The sequence below is a fragment of the Archocentrus centrarchus genome, chromosome 3 (assembly GCF_007364275.1).
Source record: "Archocentrus centrarchus isolate MPI-CPG fArcCen1 chromosome 3, fArcCen1, whole genome shotgun sequence".
NCBI classification, from domain to species: domain Eukaryota; kingdom Metazoa; phylum Chordata; class Actinopteri; order Cichliformes; family Cichlidae; genus Archocentrus; species Archocentrus centrarchus.
The window spans coordinates 7,801,995-7,822,906 of record NC_044348.1 but is presented as its reverse complement, the minus strand read 5'-3'; the positions used below and the strand labels follow the sequence as shown (position 1 = coordinate 7,822,906).

The following is a 20,912-nucleotide window of genomic DNA, read 5'->3' as shown; positions in this document are numbered from 1 at the left end:
TTTTACTAAGCAGTCGACTTGCCACAACTCAGCTGTAAAGATTTTAACTAGAGGCTCTTGCTGACTTGGTGTTGGGGGATGGGGTTTTAACACAAGAGGGGGGGGGGAGAATACGGGGTCACACAGGAGGAGAACTGAGAGGGAGGAGGGTCGCTTTTTCTTTCTCTCTATGCTTTAGGAAAAGAAAGGAAGGAAGCCCGAGCAAGGAAGAGAAGCCCAAACCTACTGAGGAGAGATGGATGATGGGGGGAGGGACTGGAGGAAGAGCGCTGCTTATTGGTAGGCTGCGGTTCCCTCACTGGATGGATTGACTTAGCACGGGTCGAATTACACCATTTGCCGTGCATTAGTTTGTTTTTCTCCCAGCCAGGAGAAGTTGATTCACTACAACGCGCAAAATATTTTTTGAGGGGATTACAGCAACTCGAAAGGATACAAAATAATCATTTCCGATGAGGTGAGTTCCTTGCAGCTATGTGGACTTAGGCTTCTTTGTTGCGCACGTATTTTGCAGTGAAAGTCGAGGGGAAAACTAGAGACGAGAAGTCTTTGCTGGGAAACAAAATATTTCTTCTGACCACGTCGCTATGCTGCTCTGCAAAACTGATGGTTGCAGGACAGAAATAGTTCAGGTCCGGACTATTTTTACTGGTGCCTCCACGCAGCACACTATTCATTCATTCCTCATAGGGCTGACAAAATGAATCTGTCCAGATCGAAAGCGTCTTTCCACTCCCAGTAAAGGGGGGAAATTTGTAGTTGTTATAGTTCCCCTCCCCTCAGAAATCTTTTTAAAGTGTCTATCAGACCGATGAATTCAAAGTTGTGTGATCCTTATTTATATCTAAAAAAATTACAGAGTAGTTTTGCGTAAATCCCATCTGGTCTCATTCCGGTGAATACGCGCTGTCTTGCTCTCCACACACCCTCTGTTGTTTTAAATCAGTTAAGTCATGAAGTCAGAGAGCGGCGTGGTAAAGACAGCGCTTCGTTAATGTTTATGTCTTTTCCCTCTGGTTTCCAAAGTTAATCGTAGTGGAAAGGGGCTGGTGTAACAGTGTATTGGGGGGGGGGGGGGGGGGTGGCTGTGCGGTCGTGGCAGAGCTTTGAAGATCACTCATCAGAGCGCAGGGGCCCGGGGACGGAGAGAGATTCATCAGAGGCAGAGTCTCAATAATGTTTGGTGAGCGGAGCTGAAATCTGTGCGCAACTGGATAAAAGAGAAAAGTGGGGTCCGGATGGAGCTTAAAATAACAGGAATATTACATGCTGGGTGTTTTCTCGCAAATGGATTACCAAAGGAATATGACATTCAGCTGGACTGCCCCATTCATGTGTGAAATCGGATACTTAAGGTAGGTGTGCCCAGTGATTTTTTTAAACGATGGATAAAGCGCATCTTGTTCAGTTTTTAGAACACACTCCGTGTGATTTATTAGTATTATTGTTATTACGGACCATGGATTTAATAAAGGACATAGCCTATCACTACAGACCACTCTATCCGGAGAGCTATACTTAGTGAACATAATCTGTGAAAGAGTATCAAGTGCATTTCAAAGTAAAATATACCCTTCATTAAATACACTAGTGCAAATAGGTTAGTGAGTGCGATGATACTGATCGGAAATAAAATTAGAGCCACGCACACGTTATCGTTTAACCTTTCGTGCAGGAGAGTGCCTCTATTTTTACTACAGTTTCAGTCCTCGTAACAAACCCTTTCTATTATGTACTGTTAAATTGCTTAGAGCAGGAATAAAAGTGTTTTCTGGCATTTTGACTTTACAAAAATCAACTTGGGATCAAAGGCAATCTGCGCAGATGGGCGAAAACAGACGGCTGTTAAACAATTAGAGACAAGTAGGAGGGACAGTCGAAAATGAAGGTCGTTTGCGGATGTCTTTGAAATGTATATATACTGTATTCCCTGATCCATTACAGAAGTCATGTATTAGATAGTAAATTGCAAAAGCGCTCGTAACCTTTCTGGAGGCAGAGTGGTTTGGAAGCCCTGCCCTGTGAATGGACTGAGTGCTGTGGAGGCAGTTAAACGCAGCCCCATCACTGTTGTCACTTCACAGATGTCCCCCGCGTCTTTGTTGTCTTTTGTATGAGTTCTGCATGTGGACTAAAGGGGTCTGAAATGATTTACCACGGACTAAGCTTGAATGCCTTTATGCCTTAGCGCATATAATGCATGTATTTGAGCCCGGGCTGCTTCATGGACTTTGTGCGCAAAACAGGAGCAGAAGATCCGAAGGCAAAACTTGAAAAATACAAAAGAAAACAGAAGAAAAATGAAGAAAGAGAGGAAGTCGAGGTGGTTCATTTGTTTCATAAGGAGGTATCCAAGCGTGATTAGTTTAATTATTTGTGTCTTAATGTTTAGGAAAATGTAGCTAAATTAAGTAAAAGCTCAAAAGGGCTTCTTTTGAAGTTGTTGCCACTGACTAACCTGCTCTGCTTAGTGTGTGTTTTTGGTTTTTTTTTTACAGACAGAAGTGTTCACTCATTTTTAATTATAGTTGGTCTGTGCTCAAAATGTTGCTGCTATAAATTCTCCTAAAGCCTTGCAGTTTTTATAGAAATAAGGATAAAGGAGGATGTTCACATTTCCCTGAAAACTCTGAGTTGGCTGAACCGTGTCTCAGAGATCAGAGAACTTGGCCTAGCTGCTGAATTTAAAAACTAAACATATCGGCGAGACCATCCGACTGCAACCAGGTCAAAGATCAGAACCAAGCCATGGGGTTGTTGACAGCACAGCTGGCTTGTGTGTCTGACTTCGCCTCACTTTTCAGAAGGGTCAGAACTCAGTGACCAAAACGACCACCGTTAACCTCCACTACAGCCGGCCGCAACCCCAGAACAACCACATAAAACCATACAGTGATCAGTGTTACCCCTTTGCAGCCTTATGGTTTCCTTAAACTGCTGTTCACAAATCCGATTGTTCCGTACTTAATTGGATGAGAGATAAAAGTTAAATCCTATGTGCAGCATTCAGAGTCAGCACGTTTATATAGTTTGCTTTGTTCCCTCATAGGCCCTTTTAGAGCCCCAAAAACAGCTCTTCAGTACGTGGGTCCATGGACCGGGGGTGGGGCTCTATTGTGTTGAGTTGCCCAAAGCCCCTTTTGTTTCTTGGTCACACCTGCAGCACAGACTCTTTGTGCTCTACAATAGTAGAACTACTGCTGAGAACAGCCTTTCTCCTGTTTCACTCCTCCTCTCGCCAAGGTAGAGAACAAAAGGGAGGGAACCACGGTTTAGGGTGGCACAGCCTTCTCCTTCAGCCAGATCTCTGAAGCAACAAGTCCAACCAAGCCCCTCAGAAGTGATCCTTAGATAAACGGCACACAATTAAGGGGTACTTGTTATTGCTGAAGTGGGAAAAGGAGTATTAATCATTTGTGGGCATGTCTGGTAGCTGCTCTAATCATCTGGCTGGCTCAGTCTCCTGTGTGGCTGCATCTTGATTACTTTCCAAGAGCCACAGTTGAGAGTTTTAACAACCGTGTCGTAAAACGTATCAGAGTCATACGTGGACAGGTGATGGCATGGAAATCACAGGTTACCTCCTGATAAGAGTGCGATAAGTTACCCAACAGCGCAGTGATACAGCAAAGATGCATTACTTGATGAAATGCATGGTAATCATCTGCGGCATATTAACATATGTAAATGAAGGAGAAAAAAAACCCATATAAATGTAAAAAGTAGTAATTATATTTTACTTGCTGCACTTTGAACCATGTGTATGTATCATCATTAGGATTCAGTTTTATTGTGTCAAATTAGTTGATGAGCTCTCCAATTCGCTTTCCATCGCTGTCCACCATTTTCTCTCTAAGTTTCTTCTTCACCCTGAGTCAGTTCACTTCATTTTACTTCACCCTCATTCATTTGATAAGTGCCAGCATGAGGAGTCATGAAGTAGTGACTTTGGAAGGTCAATTGGCCATTTGGAGTGGCCGCATTTGCCAACAGTGTCTTGATAAATGAATCACAAGAGGAAGCAAGACCACATATTGCAACACAATATTTTGTTCCACCCCTGTTTAGACATACTTAGGCTATACAAGTGAAATGATTGAAATGTGTAAAAATTAACTCCCGGGCCATCTAATTTTCCGTGATGTTAGGTTTGCAGCTCAGTGTGGTGCAAGATGACAAGTCAGGCAGCCTCAAGCAGCAGCAGCCTTTGTTCTGCTGGGATTACATCCACCCTTCACATTCACACGCAATTTATGAAACCTCACGCACTACTGTTGTTTGCTGTCCTTTTATTATCCCCCAAATTCTCCCAATAGGACCTCCCTGCAAAAACACATCCATCCAGTGCTGCAATTGAGGAGATTTTATGGCTTACCTACTGTATGCCAACGAAAGCACAGCTAAGAGGAGGGTATGTGTTAATCTGTCATTTTAAGCTCGAAGCACTAAAGCGTCTGCTGTAACTACCAGAATTGGGCTACAGACCCCTACACCCACCATCAGCAGAAATAGCAGTCCAACAGAAAACCCTCCCCCCTCTCTTCTCCCCATGTTTAACACCATGGGCCTGAGCCAAAAACATCAGCAGGGAAAGTGCGTGGTTGTAGGACACTGCAAAGCCTGTAATAACAGAGGTAGGGTAAGGCAAGACTGAATGGCACTGGGATGCGTGACAAGCCCAGCATCTCTGGGCTTGTTGAGGCCTATATGTGCATACACACACACACATATTCACACACACACACACACTGGAGGGCAGGAACCAGAGAGCATAAAGGAATAGTCAATAGAAAACATGCTGGGCTCGCTAGAGATTGAGAAGTAATTTTAGAGCACTGACCTCTGAATGTCTTCTGTTTCTGTTTTACATTAAAGTTTCTGAGGGAAGCCTTTGCCTCCGCAGCAAGGCTATTACCATGCAAGGAATCATGGGAGATTGGCATTGAGCTTTTGCCTTTCCTTGGAGTGTTTTCCTTCTGAATTGTTTAGTGGGGGAGAGTGGCAGGGGGAAAAAGTGTCATGAATGTGAGTGCTTCTGAAGAGCTGATGTAAAGCAGGAGTGTAAACTCTGACAGGTAAGGAAACGAGTTACCTGCAAACACAGCCAGGGTTTTTTTTTTTTGTGCCTCAGATACAGGGGTGCAGTGTGTATGATAGCACTATAGAATTGAAACACGGATCTCGGTTTATTTACTTTCACTGGGCCTCTATTTTTCGGTTGTCGAGTATTTGGTATCTATTTCTGTCTCGGGCTTCTCCTAGAAATTCAGCTATTTACTGCCTGCGTTTTAACGCAGCAGATTTCTTGGTGTGAGAGGCGTCTGAATGAGGAAGGAAGAAAAAAAAAATAGCTGTGATGTTTTTAAGGATCGCTACAGCCGGTCTTTTCAGAGTAGCGTCATCATTCCTCGTTAAAATTAAGTTCCTTCCTTTTGCTGCTCTGCACAGATCAGGGGAACTGCATCCACAGATCTGTGGATGGTTTCTGTCCAGCGATTCATTTGTGACTAGATTAGAATTAGTGGCTGCTTTAGCATCATTGATGTTTGTAGTTACAGAAAGAGCAAACAACCCTTTGGTCCTCATAAAATCTTCCCCTTTTTTTTTTTTTTTGCCAAAACATCAAACCCATAATTTAACCACTAAGTGGACTAATTGAGATTAAGCGTCGTCTCATCCAGGCCTCATATTACCCAGTCATAATGACATTGCTCTTTCAAAGGCCTCAGTATCCCACAGAGTCCTGAATAGCCATGATTACACACTGCTGATGATTAAAACATGTTGGCATTACCCCGATTCCATCTCACCACTAGTTTCATTCTTTTTAGTGACATGCCATCACACAGTAGCTGTTTAGACCAAAATTGGATTATTAATGCCTGGAGAAAAAAAAAACAAAAAAACCCTGTGTACTTTATATCGACATGCTGGCACAAAGGTTATGCAGCAAATTTGTTATGCAATCTACATTCTGACAAAAAGCTGACATGCTGATTGTTGCTGTCAGGTAAACACCTCGCGGCGCCTCATTTTCTACTTGACAGCCATGTGTGTTATAATTAATTCACTCAACAGCCATATGCATTGTAGTTTATTTAGTGTTTTAAACTAAGCTTCTGGACAATTTTTTTTTTTTTTCATAAGCTTGAGGTTCTTCAAAAAATGTCGAGATGAAAGTGACTTGATTTATAGTTGCAAAGTACTCGTGGCTACTGTGATACGGCGAAGTCCATAGATTGCCTTCTCTGGCTCCTGATCTGCCATGTTTCCTGTGTGGATCAATCAAAGCACTAATGGCTTGGCAGGCAGGGCTCACAGACAGCACTGGAGCAGGTGTGCTTTGGGGCTAATTGAAAAATGAGTCAATATTGTGTGTGTGTGTGTGTGTGTGTGTGTGTGTGTGTGTGTGCGCGCACGCATGCACACACACACACACACACACATGCATCAGTCTTTGCATTACACCATTTGAAAGAGTGATTATGTATGTGCAGCCGCGTGTGTGTGTGTGTGTGTGTGTGTGTGTGTGTGTGTGTGTGTGTGTGTGTGTGTGTGTGTGTGTGTGTGTGTGTGTGCATCCAAGTGCGCTCCTGGCTAATCCATCCCTCTGCCTGTGTGACGTCTCCCAGTAAATTGTTTATATCCGTTCAGGCTTTGCCTGCATGAATAATTTGTTTGCCTTATAAATATTTGAATGTACACCGATCATTAATATGCACAGACACAGTCTGTCTCTAAAGTACTCCTTCACTCCTTCAGACACTAACATACGCACTAAACCCCTGCCACTCCCACAATGAATTATTGCCAAAGTAGCTGTTGGTGTATCATGTCTACAATCAGATCCTGTACAAGCTTTTATCCACAAAAATTACTACAATGTCAAAACAACTGTACATGAGTAGGAACTCATAATACAAATATGAGTGAATCACTGCGCTGCAATAAAGAACACCAGCCCCAAGGAAAAGCTGGAGCAATAACTGCCACTGCAGCGCTGATAGACGTGTGCTAAGGTTAGAGCAGAGGCTACACTTGTGATGATGATGAAGTTGCAATGTGCTGAGTAGTGTTGAGCCTGGCCCAGTACAAGCCAATCAGAGCACAGATGTACCGAGACAGCAGGCCCGCCACGTTTCTAACAGAGTGGACTTCCGCTGCTTCCAACACACACCGAGACACCCCACCGGTCAGTTGGCTGACCTTCCCTTAGACAGCAGATGCAGGAAGAGGTAGAGGGAAAATGCCAAGCGCTGCCACTGAGAGCTCAGTCATCAATAAACCCGAGAGTGTTCTACTGCAAGTTTGCATTATGTTTGCATTTTACTTGCATCTTTGATAATCACCCACACCAGAAAACGCTTCAGTAAAGAGCCAGTTGCTGCTCTGAGTTCAACAAAGGGTTTGGATTTAGTTTACAGCGGTGCAGTAGACATAAGATTATGTTTAGCACATGTCAAGTAATGAAAGCGTGCCTTTTGTGTGTGTTTCCAGGTAACATCTCCACCAGTGTGAAACAGGAAGTGTCGTCTGTGAGCAGACATGGGCCAGAAAGCTGCGCTTCTGCTCAGTGAGCTGCTGCTGCTGTTACTGACAGTCTCACGCACTCTCCTCGCAGTCAGCTTCCCAGAGGACATCGTACCCATCGATGTCGTTGACGCACACTGTGAGTAAACGTGTAAATGAGCTCAGCATAGACGGGGTTGAGATTACAATTACTAGAATGTCACTCAAAAAAATAAATAAAATAATGACAACTCCCATATACACCTTCTACTCGCTCCACTCGCCGTATTGTTGCCCAGACTTAAGACAAATGGTAGTGCCTCCCCCATCTCATCATGTCCACACTTTAGACATTAGCATCCCATCTCCACTCTGATCAAATCAATCTGCTGTATGGCCAGTTGTAGCAAGTGATGTAATGGAACAACAGAGTGGTGTGCTGACATAGGAATCCATTATCTAACACACACCGCAATGACACACAGGTCTGATTGGACAGACTGTAGAGAATATACGGTGTTCCAGTCATGTCTGCATACGCATAAGTCCCATTCTTAATTGCACGTTTAATCACTACAGTTAGTTTAATGTAGCAAGACATACATGTGGTTCATGAGCTCATCACAGTCTGCATTTACCATTAGTTTAATAGCATGTGTGTGTTGTCGTTGCAGTTTCACGGAGGTACCCTGTGTTCAGAGGCAGGCCCTCTGGCAACGAGTCACAGCATCGCCTTGACTTTCAGCTGATGACCACAATACAGGACACTCTGTTCATCGCTGGCAGGTAAATTCAACACACACGTACTCTCTCTTTCACACACCCCCCTCTTACCAATACACTCAGTCATTCCTTGGCAGGTAAACAGAGGTATAAGGGGGAGGGAAGCTCTTAGCGATATTGGATCTCTGGCTTCTGGTCGTGCATCTGATGTATATGGCCAGTATCGATCCGGTAAAGGCATCTATCTTCAGGGCCTGATGCGCTGTCAGGGATTTCTTGGCATCTTTACATTTCTTTTTGCTATTTATGGGCAGTGGGATTAATCTGACCACTAGCACTACCGTAATATTGTAGCAGGAAATCACTTTGACATCTACAGTATAACGCCTCCCCCCTCTGGAGCCCTCATAGTCACCACCACCACGTATCTCTGTTGTCAGGTGTATGCTGAGCATTTTTACTGAAAGTGAAGCAAAATTATGTCGTGTGTTTGTTGATAAAATAAAATTTTTTTTTTTTTTTTTTTTTTTAGTAAATGAGGCCCTCTAATGATAAGGACACAAAATATTCTCATAATTGGGAGACAATGTAAATGAGCTGCTGATTATGCATTCTAAGAATGAGGGAATAAAAATAAGAATAGTCTAAAGCACATTTTAGACCAGAATTAATTTAAAAATAAAGCCTTTTACGAATGTCATAGCACACACACACACACACACACACACACACAGATAAAGACCCAGAGAAGGCCAGAAAATAAGCATATTCCTGTGTGTGCTGTGTGTCACTGAGCTGTATGTTTTGTTGGTGTCTGTCCACAGAGATCAGGTGTACCTAGTCAGTCTGAGAGAATCCTACAGGAATGAGATCATTCCTTACCGGGTAAGATTCTTGCCACAAGCTGCTTTTTCAATCCACAAACAGTGAAAAGGCTTCATAGAAAATACTGAGCCATTCATCACAAACTGGAAATGTGGTAAAATGAGAGAGTGGAAAAAGGAGTGTGCGTGAGTGTGTGCAAGTGTGTTATGCTGCACGCATGAGTCTAATACCCCATATTGGGTTTTTTTTTTTTATTGTTGTTTTTGTTTTTACAGAAACTAACATGGCGATCGGGCCAAGCTGACAGAGAGATGTGTGCCGTCAAGGGAAAACACAGAGTAAGTGGGGGGAATTATTAACCTGCACACTCTTTGTTTGATCACCCATCTCATGGACAGAAAAGTTAAACTGTGAACAGAGAAGCTGGCTGCCTCTAAAAACACTATCCCATGTTGTGTATTTGCTTCCAGGACGAGTGCCACAACTTCATCAAGGTGCTGGTTCCAAGAAATGATGACCTGGTGTTCATCTGTGGTACGAATGGCTTCAACCCCATGTGCAGATACTACAGGGTCAGTATTCAGGGTCAGGGCCTGTCATTGCATATTCATTAGGCAAAGCTCAGGCTGTGTACAACAACATGCACCAAATCTGGACTGGCGCTAGATAAACAGCAACCCTTTACTTCTGTACTTTCTTTTTAAGAATTTGGCTAGATTCCTTCCAGTGATTTATTTGTGCACTGGTGCTTCTGTGTGATTGTTTGCACCGTGCCTCTTGAGAAAGCTCTTTTTAATGTGTGGGTGATTGCTCCGTTCCCTTCAGCTGGATAACCTAGAGTTTGATGGGGAAGAGATCAATGGACTGGCACGGTGCCCATTTGACTCCAAGCAAACCAACGTTGCCCTTTTCGCTGGTAAGGGTCAAGCGCACACCCGCCCACACACATAGTTCATCTTGGTGAAGAAGAGCTAATGTGTTCCTACTTACGCTCTCATTATCACCTCTGTGTCTTTGCCACAGTAAAACTGTGCCTGCAGCGGTAACAGCTCGGCCAATTAGGCTTTATAAAAGCAGAGGAACAACAAAGCATCCAAGAGCACGAATCCTAGTTTTCGGTGACTGTGTTCCTTCTTGTTTTGTTTCTTAGAAGGGAAGCTGTATTCTGCAACTGTAGCTGACTTCCAGGCCAGTGATTCTGTTCATCTATCGCAGTATGGGTGATGGATCAGCCTTGAGAACCATCAAATATGACTCCAAATGGCTGAAAGGTAATCCTCGTTTCTCTCATCTCTTACTTCACTTGAGATACATGTGTCTACCTGCCAGCCAGCTCGATGCTCATGGTGCCTTTGCATGGTGCATGTATGTACGCGACTGTCAGAGCTGTTTTGGAGTGATAGAGAGCTCCCCTGCCTTGCCCAAGCTCCAGGAGGATAGGGCCTGTTCTCTCACAGGCAATCTAGGTCACCCCCAGTCATATACAGCCTTGTACAATCCCTGAAATATTCAACATGCACAGTGGTGGTGACAGTGCAGAAACACACTTCAAACTCTCTGCCTCTGTCCTCTCTTTCAGAACCTCATTTCCTGCACGCAGCAGAGTATGGGAATTATGTGTACTTTTTCTACCGAGAGATTGCGGTGGAGCACAGCAATCTGGGAAAGGTAGACAGTGCACCTGCCGTTTATAATGCATTACATATCCACACAGGCAGCATATGCAGGCCTTTATCCAAGAAAAAGGCTTACGCATCCCTCAGTGCCCGTGTTTCTGCCACAAATGGGCCAAGTGGTAATAGGGGCCCATTCAGGCGGTGACGCTACATCAATTGGAATACTCGAGAATTTCATGATGAGTGTTGGTGGGAATGTTCTACTAATGTAAAACCATTACACAGTGAGAGGATTTGTCTCACAGAGATTGCACGCTTTGTGTACGCCCTTCCTATGACACACATGCAGAAGGCATTATAATGTCCTGCGTTTGAGGCCAACCTCAGATTTGACCATGCCTTATCCTGAGCTGGCCGGGCCACAGGAAGCCGGCATCCTCCATCAGCCACCAGCTTATGAATATTTCAATCCAGCTAATGCTGGAGTGACACCTGGGCTCTGATGGAGGTTTGCACTAGTAAATTATTAAACTATTCAAGCCAACTGTTTCATGTACTTCATTTATGCTTTAAGCCTTGGTAATATGTGCAATCCAACACACTTACGCACGGCCCAGCATTAAGTCATTAAGGGCCACTGCATGCGTTCTTTTTTTTTTTTTAATATTTGCTCCAGTCAAGGTGAACAAGGTAAGTGTGTGTGTGTGTGTGTTTAAGTCATCTGTGCTGAGTTGCTACAGGACGGGGAAATGCATTATTCAGCATGTTGAAGTGTTTTAGTGACATTCACTGAGATGCCCTGCTCTTCCACACGCCTCAGTCCTTTCTGAAAAAAAAACCTCTGCACCTCACAGGTTGTGTATTCTCGTGTGGCCCGAATCTGTAAAAATGACGTGGGTGGGTCACAGCGGGTGCTGGAGAAGCACTGACCTCTTTTGTGAAGGCGAGGCTAAATTGCTCCGTGCCGGGGGAGTCCTTCTTCTACTTTGACGTGCTCCAGTCCATCACTGACATCATTGACATCAATGGAGTTCCCTCAGTGGTGGGTGTGTTTACCACACAGATGAAACAGGTGAGTCATGGGCAGCTGCGGGTTAAATTAACAGTAAAAGGAAACGGGGCTTTCTCTTGATATATTTCCTTCTCCACAGTATTCCAGGGTCAGCGGTGTGTGCCTTCTCCATGGCTGATATAGAAAAAGTATTCCTGGGCCGGTTCAAAGAGCAGAAGACTCCTGACTCTGTGTGGACTCCGTTCCCAGAGGAGAAGTTACCCAAACCTCGGTAACAGTTGATCTTTCTCTTCCTCAGAACAATTTCCAAATTTTGAGCCTTATTAAGCACGTGGAGCCAAGAAACAGAACTAAAGAGCAACAAAACATCAAAAAGATGATTTCAGATTTTAAACGTCTCTTTGAGCAGGTGTGGCGCTTGGCTCGGCAGCTGCTTACCTCCTGTCATTTTTCACCCTTTCTTAACCCTTCTTTGTCCAGGTTAAACCCAATGAAATTAAATCTTTTGCCGTAGTAAGGGACCAGGTTATTAGTTTTGACCCAGCACACACATTCACCATCTGCTGATGATTAAATAATTAATTTAGTATAATTAGATGCGTTGCATATTTAACCTGTTTACAGTCAGCACCTATATTTGTAGCCCTGCCCTGCGTACAAAACACAAAGTCCATGAAGCACATAATTACCCCACTAAATCATTTATGGGAGGATAACCATGCATATGTATATTTTATGCCTCCAGCTGAGGTCTTTTTGTGATCCTAATAAGCACCTGCTACTCTCCCCCCCACCCTCTCATGGCACTTTTTCCATCCATTTCAGAACACATTATTATTACTCCCTGGTGTGTGATCATATAGGCTGATCTTTGACCTTTTGCACTCTGTGCATGGGCACTCTCTATCCTAGACCCGGGAGCTGTGCAGGTCACGGTCCAGCTGCGTCTTTTAAGAGCTCTGTTGAATTCCCGGACGATACCCTGCAGTTCATCAAGTCCCACCCCCTCATGGACACAGCTGTGCCTTCTATAGGAGATGAGCCCTGGTTCACCAAGACACGTGTCAGGTAACTGCAAGAGGAGCAGATATCTGTAATGCAACAGTGTACATTTGAAACCTGTGATTTTAGATATACCTTTCTTGGAAGAGTATGAACAAACAAATAAAGAATGTTAAAGTCATCCTAAAAAAAAAAAAAAAAAGAAGAATAGAAATCCTGCAAAGATTTTCAATGCAGACCTTCAGTATTCAGTGCTACAGACAACCTTGAGACTTGAGTTTCAATATCCAGGTTACAGATCCGTACGATAGTTAAACATTTGCTGTAATCTGCTGGTATTTTTCAGATGTGAAGTCCTTCAATATAAGCTAGGTAAATAGTATGAATAGATGTCACAAAGCTATTGACCATGAGCCCAAGGGATTTGTTTATTCAAATGGTCTTTCCTATTTTGCGTGAAATAACCCCTACTGTGAGTAACACATGCCTGCTGCTGTGTGTGAAGGTACAGGCTAACAGCACTGGGTGTGGACAGTGAAGCAGGACCCCACAAGAACTACACGGTGGTGTTTCATCGGGGCTGAGTCGGGGGTCGTCCTAAGGTTTTAGCCAAGACCTCCACTGTGTCTCTGAATGACAGCCTGCTCCTGGAGGAAATAGACATCTTCAATAGGGCCAAGTAGGCACACATGCACTTTTCACCCTCTCTCTGTCTGCTCCCTCTTCTCTTTCCCTCTTCCCCTTCTGTCTTTTGGCTGTGGAGTCAGCAACTCTTACAGTGACGCTTCCTGCACAGATGGCAGTGTCTGCCTGCTTTCTGCTCATGCACAGTATGTGTGTATGTTATTTGTGTGTGTGTGTGTGTGTGTGTGTGTGTGTGTGTGTGTGTGTGTGTGTGTGTGTGTGTGGTGTGTGTGTGTGTAAGCAAAATGCACACTGCCAGGAGTCAGGGGGTTAAAGTCCTGTTAAACTGTAAGAAAAAGCTTCTGTGACTCCTCAACCTAACAAGTGATTAAATCTTCTGAGACTGAAACAGTAGACAGACGGATCTGATAGACCCCTGATTAGGTTTCTCTCTGCCCCGTCCAGGTGCCTGTCTAACCGTGAGGATGACAAGCGTGTCCTCTCGCTGCATGTGGACAAAGACACGCACAGCCTTTATGTCGCCTTTTCAAGCTGTGTCATCCGTATTCCCCTGAGTCGCTGTGAAAGGCATTCCTCCTGCCACAAGTAAGTGATGCACTACTGCACACGTAGGAGGTTAAGTAAAATTTCCTTTGTACAGCCAGTCATAGCTTTGTGACTTTATTGTTTTGTTTTTCAGCTAAATGTCATAAAGGCAACGATAACAACTTTACCTTGTGCCTTGTGGTTAATGTTCAGTCAGTCACAAATGATTATAGTTCACTTTCCAGAATGATTAAACCCAGTGTTCCGTGTGTGTGTGTGTCCTTGTGTGCATGCGCTTGTGTGTGTGCTTGTGTGGTACCAGGTCCTGCATTGCATCAAGGGATCCTTATTGTGGCTGGAAGCCCCACGGAGCCTGTGAGAGGATACAGCCAGGTGTTTTGTGAGTTCACAGCCCACCTGCAATATGAAGCACAAATATTACAGATGAGAAAATGACAAGAATATTTTTTTTTTCTTTTGGCTATTTTTGGATTAATATCTGTTTCCATCTATGTCCATTTCTTTCTCTTTTCAGGACTGGATATGAGCAGGATGTTGAATTTGGAAACACGGCCCACCTCGGAGACTGTCAAGGTATTAATCTCATCTCCACGCCATGCCATTTGTCCTGAGACATATACAAATGACGCACACACACACACACACAGCTATGCACACACTAACACACGCATACACACACTGTACACAAACTCATCTCTACATACACCATGAGCCTGCACACTCACATCAGTAACCACTCCAGTAACTTGCCCCTACATTAGTCTTATGTGCAGTATTAACACACATATCTACATAGAGTACATGGCCACCTGTAACTAATGCTGCCTGTGAGGCAGAGACATGGGACATGTACAATTGAGGGTCATGTTCAGCCGGTGCAAATGATAGAGGTCTTATGATGTGTCACAGCTAGAAAATGTACATCGACTGATTTCACTTTACTGCATCTGTCCCTTCATATGTATCAGCTAAACATGACCCAGGCTGAACCACAGTATTGATCAGAACCAGAGGGCCTCCAGTAAGAAAATGACACTGCTCGCGAGTGCCTTATATATTTACTGTTAAACCAACTAAAATGCACTCTTAGTGTCTCTTAGGAGTTTTAGTTTTCATTTTATTTTTCTTCAGAGTTTCCTTATAATGATTTCTTGTCCTTTTAATTCTTTTAGCGTTTTTGGGCACTACTTCAGCGCCAGATTACAAATCATTTGGCGACCCTACCTCTGGTTAGTTTGATCTTTTACTCAAATGGTTTTTTTCCTTGAGTTCAGCATCTCTTTTTTTTCTTTCAACCACTTCTTCCCTTCATCTTTTCGTACCAAACACCTCTTGAATGCTAATACCCCCCCGTCTCATTTTCATCACCACAAATAACAGAACCACCAGGCAACATCGGCGCCCTAGCTGAGCGCCGATTAACTTCCTCCTTTTCACTCATCACCTCCTGTTCTGATCCATCCTCCCTCTTGCATGTCCACCCACTATACCTAGGCCACCTTCCTGTTGTGTACCAACTCCTCTCTGAACATCAGTGTCCCCACTTATTTCCTTTTCAAACTGTGTAAAAATATGTAAAAAAAAAAAAAAAGTACATTCATTGCTTTTTGAATGTGAAACAATAATTTAACTGTGTTATGGTTTATTCTTTTTTTTCCATACACTCTGCCGATGCCTACTAACTGGGATGATAACAGTGTGCTTTACACTCGTCTGCACAGTTTAACAGTTTGTTTGTCACCACAGACATGGAGTTTTCATCAGCGCCAGTCACTGTCCAGCCCAGTGGGCCCATACACCCCCCAGTACTCATACCCACTCAGAGCCCCAGCTCTGGGTCTGGTCCAGAGCTCTACGGCTCAGGCTTTGTGCTGCAGGATGACCCAGCCACCTCCCATTCTTTAGACTCTATCCCAGGGGGCCAAGAGGGTAAGGCCCACAGGGAGGCAGCCAGCATGCTGCATTGAGCCTGATCTGATAGCTGCCAGGGAATGTCACTAAGCCACACTAATGTGAAATTACACATATATGCAAGCACATGCACACTGTGGCCACTAATAAAGTTTTCCCTTAGATAATATGATAGATATTAGTCTCTTCATTAAACATTAATCTTATGATACATATTTTGTATCCATGTTAACATTTTTTTTACTTTACTTAAATAGTAATTTCCTTCATTCTCTTCCTTTCTTTTAAACAACACTGCTCTAATGTAGTTTAAAAGCTTTCTTTTTTCAGGATTGTCTCTTGCAGCAACTTTCTAACCCTAGTTCTAGTAGTAGTTTGCCCTGGATGGTAAATCATTGACTGGACCAGCTCTGCCACATCATTTTGTGGCCGCACGGTGGATGACTAACTCTTTCAATGTCTGTGGTTACTAACCAACTTTCTGTAGAGCAGCAGCTATCTGAACACCTGGATGTCAAACACTGCTTCGCTTTCCTCTGATCAATTTCCTGCTGGTTGTTCTCCTGCGGGAAGAGATTGATTTGGCTCTATCTGAGATAGGAGTGCACTCCTAACCCTTTAGTGCTGGATGCATGACACAAAGTCTCTCTTGGAACATGGGTCAAGGCAACACTTTGAGCTGAACTAACACACCACTGCCTCTTAAAGAAGGACAAAATGGGTGTGGGTACATAACAGCTTCTTCACCATATTTCTTCTTCATCTTAGATTAGTATGAATGTAACAATATTTATGGCATTTGTGGTTAACTACTTTGTGTGGGGGAGGCAGAAAAGCAGAAATTCAAGCATGGTTGTGTTCACACAACAATATGTACATTTCTGCTGTGGGTACGGATCACTGAATCCTTTCACCAGAGGGTTAACCGGTGCCTCACTGTTTTGTAGGTGTGTGGGATATCCAAGCAGGTGAGACCAACCAGATGGTCCACATGAACATCCTCATCACCTGCGTATTTGCTGCTTTTCTCATGGGTGCCCTCCTGGCGGGTTTAATTGTGTTCTGCTACCGAGACTCATTCCTCCGTAAACCAAGACATGTCCACAAGGATGCCGAGTCTGCACCATCCTGCTCCGACTCCACTGGAAGCTTTGTCAAGCTCAATGGCCTTTTTGATAGCCCTGTAAAGGTACTGCCAAAAAAACAGCTTCAATCATACCGCTTTTGTGGAGAAGAGTGATTGAACAAGATGTGAAACTGTGTCTAATCTTACTCTTGATTTTATTGTCACGTTCTTAGGAGTACCAAACCAACAATGATTCTCCCAAGTTGTACACCAATCTGCTCAGCACTGGCAAAGACCTGAATACACCCAACGGTGACACCAAAACCATCATCCTGCGGGACGGATGTCAGCCCCCTGAGTTGGCTGCTCTGCCCACTCCAGAGTCCACCCCTGTGCTTCAGCAGAAAGGTCTACAGCCCATCAAAACCAGTGGGAGAGGGCACATGGGAAGGTCAGTGGGTCCCATAAGGAGTCCAACTCATCAGCCAAGAGTCCTCAGTTCCTTCCTTCTTCTCCTGCTCCTGCTAACTCCAACGCCCACCACCCTCACCTTGCCCTGGGACACTCACACATCCCAAGCGCTGTTGTCTTGCCCAACGCTACACATGACCATCCCAGCCTTGACAATGGGGAAGATACTTTGCCACATTCTTCTGAAAAGAAGCTTAAGAACCCAGATTCTAAGGGAACTAAGAAAGACCAGAAGAGGTCTGTGGATGCCAGAAATACTCTAAATGACCTTTTAAAACACCTCAATGACAATGTGGCCAATCCCAAGGCCATTCTTCAAGAGGGATCAGTGCCCCGTCCGCGGCAGCACCTCACACTGGAGCCCATGGAGGAACTGACTGAAATACCCCCCAAGGTGCCCAGTCGCGAAGCTTCCTTGTACTCTCCCTCCTCCTCCCTGCCAAGGCACAGCCCCACCAAGAGGGTTGATGTGCCCATGCCCACTACTCCCACTACACCAACGGGAAGCCTGAGCATGGGGGGCACCCTGGAGAGGCAAAGAGGGGGGTACCAACTCCAGCGGAGTGCATCTCACAGGCACTCCTTATCCACCTCACCAAATGGGGTAACCATGGGGGTGTCTGTGTCTCGCCAACACAGTATGAACAGAGGGGGTTACATGCCTCCTACACCCCCCTCCAGACTTGATTCACATGGTGGAGTTATGGCACCAGGGATGCACTCAGCCCACCCACCCTCAGTATCCAGACAGAGCAGCTACAGTGGGCATGGCTCACTCCCCCGCACTGGGCTCAAACGGACCCCATCAATAAAGCCAGATGTGCCACCTAAACCCAATGGGTTTTCACCACAGACTCCACAAATGCGAGTGGTCAAACAAGTACAGCTATTAAAAGACCATGGACACTTCAAAGTGAGTTCTTGGCCTTGACTGTAGAGCTTTGAGCCCTGAGGGCTTAGGGGAGGGAGTACGGATGTGATAAGGCCTAGTGTGTGTTTGTGTATCACTTGAGGTGTGTTTCCCCTTTAAATGATATGCACATTCAGTTACACTAAAAATGGAAAATCATACATATGGCCAAAGATACTTGTTGGGCGTCTTTGCTCCCTATGAGCCAACCTCCCTCCCTTGCCACGGTAGCCACAGAATATGATCAGTGGAAAGTGGTGAAACTGCTGCTGCCCAGCCTAACTGGCTTAGGTCTCACCCGTTACCATATTTGGAACGAGGTTTAGGACACCAGCAGAGGCCACAATGGTGTATGTGGGACCACGTCAAAAAAAAAACACAAAAAAAAAAAAACAGTAGAATACTTGAAGAATGGGTCTCATTTGTCACTCCCCTTGAGCACTGTCTTCCCACTAATGTGAAGTGAACAGAGAGAAGCCGCAGGCCATAACTTTGGCTGTAAGATGCGTAGGGCAGAGGAGTGGAAGATCAAAACGCATAGTGTGCGTGTTGTGGCTGTCAACAGCTGATTCAAGCAGCAAGAAAAGAGAAAAAGAATATGTTTGTGTGTGTGCTGGCTGATGGGAAAGCAGATTTGTGTAAATGCAGCACAATATATTAGTGCCACTTGCCAGAGGATGCACCTTAAGACATTTAAGACCTAAGTCACTGTCCTTCATTACAACAATATTATATTTTCTTTGGTCTTCTTAAAACCCTCCTATACAGCGCATAAATCATACCTCCATGTCACTCTGTTGTGTTCCTAGTAATTAGGTTAGGTTGTGGCAAATTGGTCATGCTGGCTGTATACTGAAACAGGCAGCTCAAATTTTACTCAGTGCTACTGGCTTCAGATATATGCGTTTGTCTTTGATGCATTTGTTTTCCCTCTGGGATAGCCTGTGCACATCTGTGTGTGTGTGTGTGTGTGTGTGTGTGTGTGTGTGTGTGTGTGTGTGTGTGTGTGTGTGTGTGTGTGTGTGCGTGCGTGCGTGCGTGCGAGTGAGTGAATTTGCAGACAGAGGCCAAGAAGTAGTTTTTAAGCAACCAAACACTGATACATGGGATGAGATGTGTCTCTCTGGGACTGAAACTTCCTCTAACCTCCACCGCCCCTTTGTAAGAATTCAAGAGTGGTTCAAGAGTCTTCTGTCTTAATGTAGCAATGGTATTAAGAAAAAAAAAATGCATTTTTCATCTCATTCTGTAACTGAATTTTGAACAAAATGATCTGCTTTTATAATCTTTTACTATTTTATTTAAAGAATTTACCATTTCAAACTAAAGTGGCACCAGTGTTTTAGCCCATATATATGAATTCAGCTTTTCAGGGCAGGTTTGTTCTGTCATATGTGTGTGTCCCCTGATAGAAGAACGCTAGAGTTTTCCCTCATACTTTAATCCTATTTACGGCATATTAAACTGAACCTAGAACAATACATGGATGTAACATCTTTGCCATCTGTCCGGTTCTGCAGCCCATGTTCCCTGTGCAGTTCTTCCTGCGAGTGGCCCGTGTACAATCAACACTGCATTTATCAATGTGTCCAAATGAGTCATGCTGGGAATGACAAGATACTGTATATACTAAAATACTATAAATAAGGAGTATAAATATTTTTAGGCAAGTGAACCTGAATCTGTGCGTTGTGTGCCTTATTCACAAATACAGTATATAATATTGGCAACGTCAATTGGTCCTCTGTATGTTATGTCATATGCTAGCTATGTAAACAATTTTTATATGAGCAATTTGAAATTTAGAAGGATGAGTGTTGGAAACCAGTACCAAACCGAAGTGATACTGAAAACAAACTGACAAACATTCCACTTGTGAATGCGAGTCACACAAAGGATACAAAAAAAAAAAAAAACAGCTATTGGGAAATAAATCAGTTTTTTCTCCTTTACTGCCGGTGTTGAAATGAATGGTGTTAATCCGCCAGGTAGAGGTGCCATGCAGTGAATGTATTTTCTTGAACGTGGGATGTAGGGTGGTGAGACCTTGCACTGTGGAGCAGTCAGCTCGACGCAGCCTATCCTGCCCACAGCCAATGTATTAACACAGTGTTCACGCGAACGCCGTCTCTTGGCGTGGCCACGCGGACTCTGTAATTCCCCTGGATTGCAGTGACAGGAATTGTTTCTATTGGCCAGCAGGGACGACCGAGGGATCATTTATTGTAGCAGTGGGTACATTTTTTTTGTTTGTTTTTTTTCTGGGGTGGGGAGGGGACGAATTCTGCAATCTTATTCGAGTGTCAGATGCCTGTTTAGCCCAAAGCCACATTTTGTTTACAAGTGATGATTGTATGTAAAGACTTTCTGCCTGTCATCGAACCAGAGTTTGGGCTTTCTTTTCTACTCGACACATGCACACTGACATCACAGACATACACTCAACATACACTGTTCAACTGCCTTGTACATTGCAATATGAACTGGGTCTTTCTGTTGCAATCTAAATTGAAGCCTTTCTATTTCATTCTGGTGTACGTGCAGATGAACCAGACTTTGTCATGTAATTCTAATTTAAATACTGTGCGACACAGCGATACGAGGCCAGCTGATCTCCAGAGTATTTGAGCGTGTAGATATGTTGTAAAGTTGTACTGTGAATGTGTAAATAATAAT

The 20,912-nt window shown here is 44.1% G+C and overlaps 1 protein-coding gene across 1 annotated transcript; it reads left to right on the top strand.

Annotated features, from left to right (window-relative positions):
* Nucleotides 1-265: 265 nt before the first annotated feature.
* On the top strand, nucleotides 266-20,195 carry sema6d (semaphorin 6D). Its single transcript, XM_030719756.1, is given in 23 exon segments — nucleotides 266-457; nucleotides 7,498-7,669; nucleotides 8,184-8,295; nucleotides 9,057-9,117; nucleotides 9,333-9,395; nucleotides 9,528-9,629; nucleotides 9,883-9,973; nucleotides 10,208-10,260; nucleotides 10,262-10,328; nucleotides 10,637-10,725; nucleotides 11,528-11,597; nucleotides 11,600-11,740; nucleotides 11,821-11,956; nucleotides 12,598-12,753; nucleotides 13,193-13,366; nucleotides 13,777-13,917; nucleotides 14,180-14,257; nucleotides 14,393-14,451; nucleotides 15,051-15,107; nucleotides 15,625-15,807; nucleotides 16,737-16,978; nucleotides 17,089-17,284; nucleotides 17,287-20,195. Coding segments are annotated over 22 exon segments (3,366 nt in total). The 5' UTR covers nucleotides 266-457; nucleotides 7,498-7,545; the 3' UTR covers nucleotides 18,258-20,195.
* The last annotated feature ends 717 nt before the right edge of the window (nucleotides 20,196-20,912 follow it).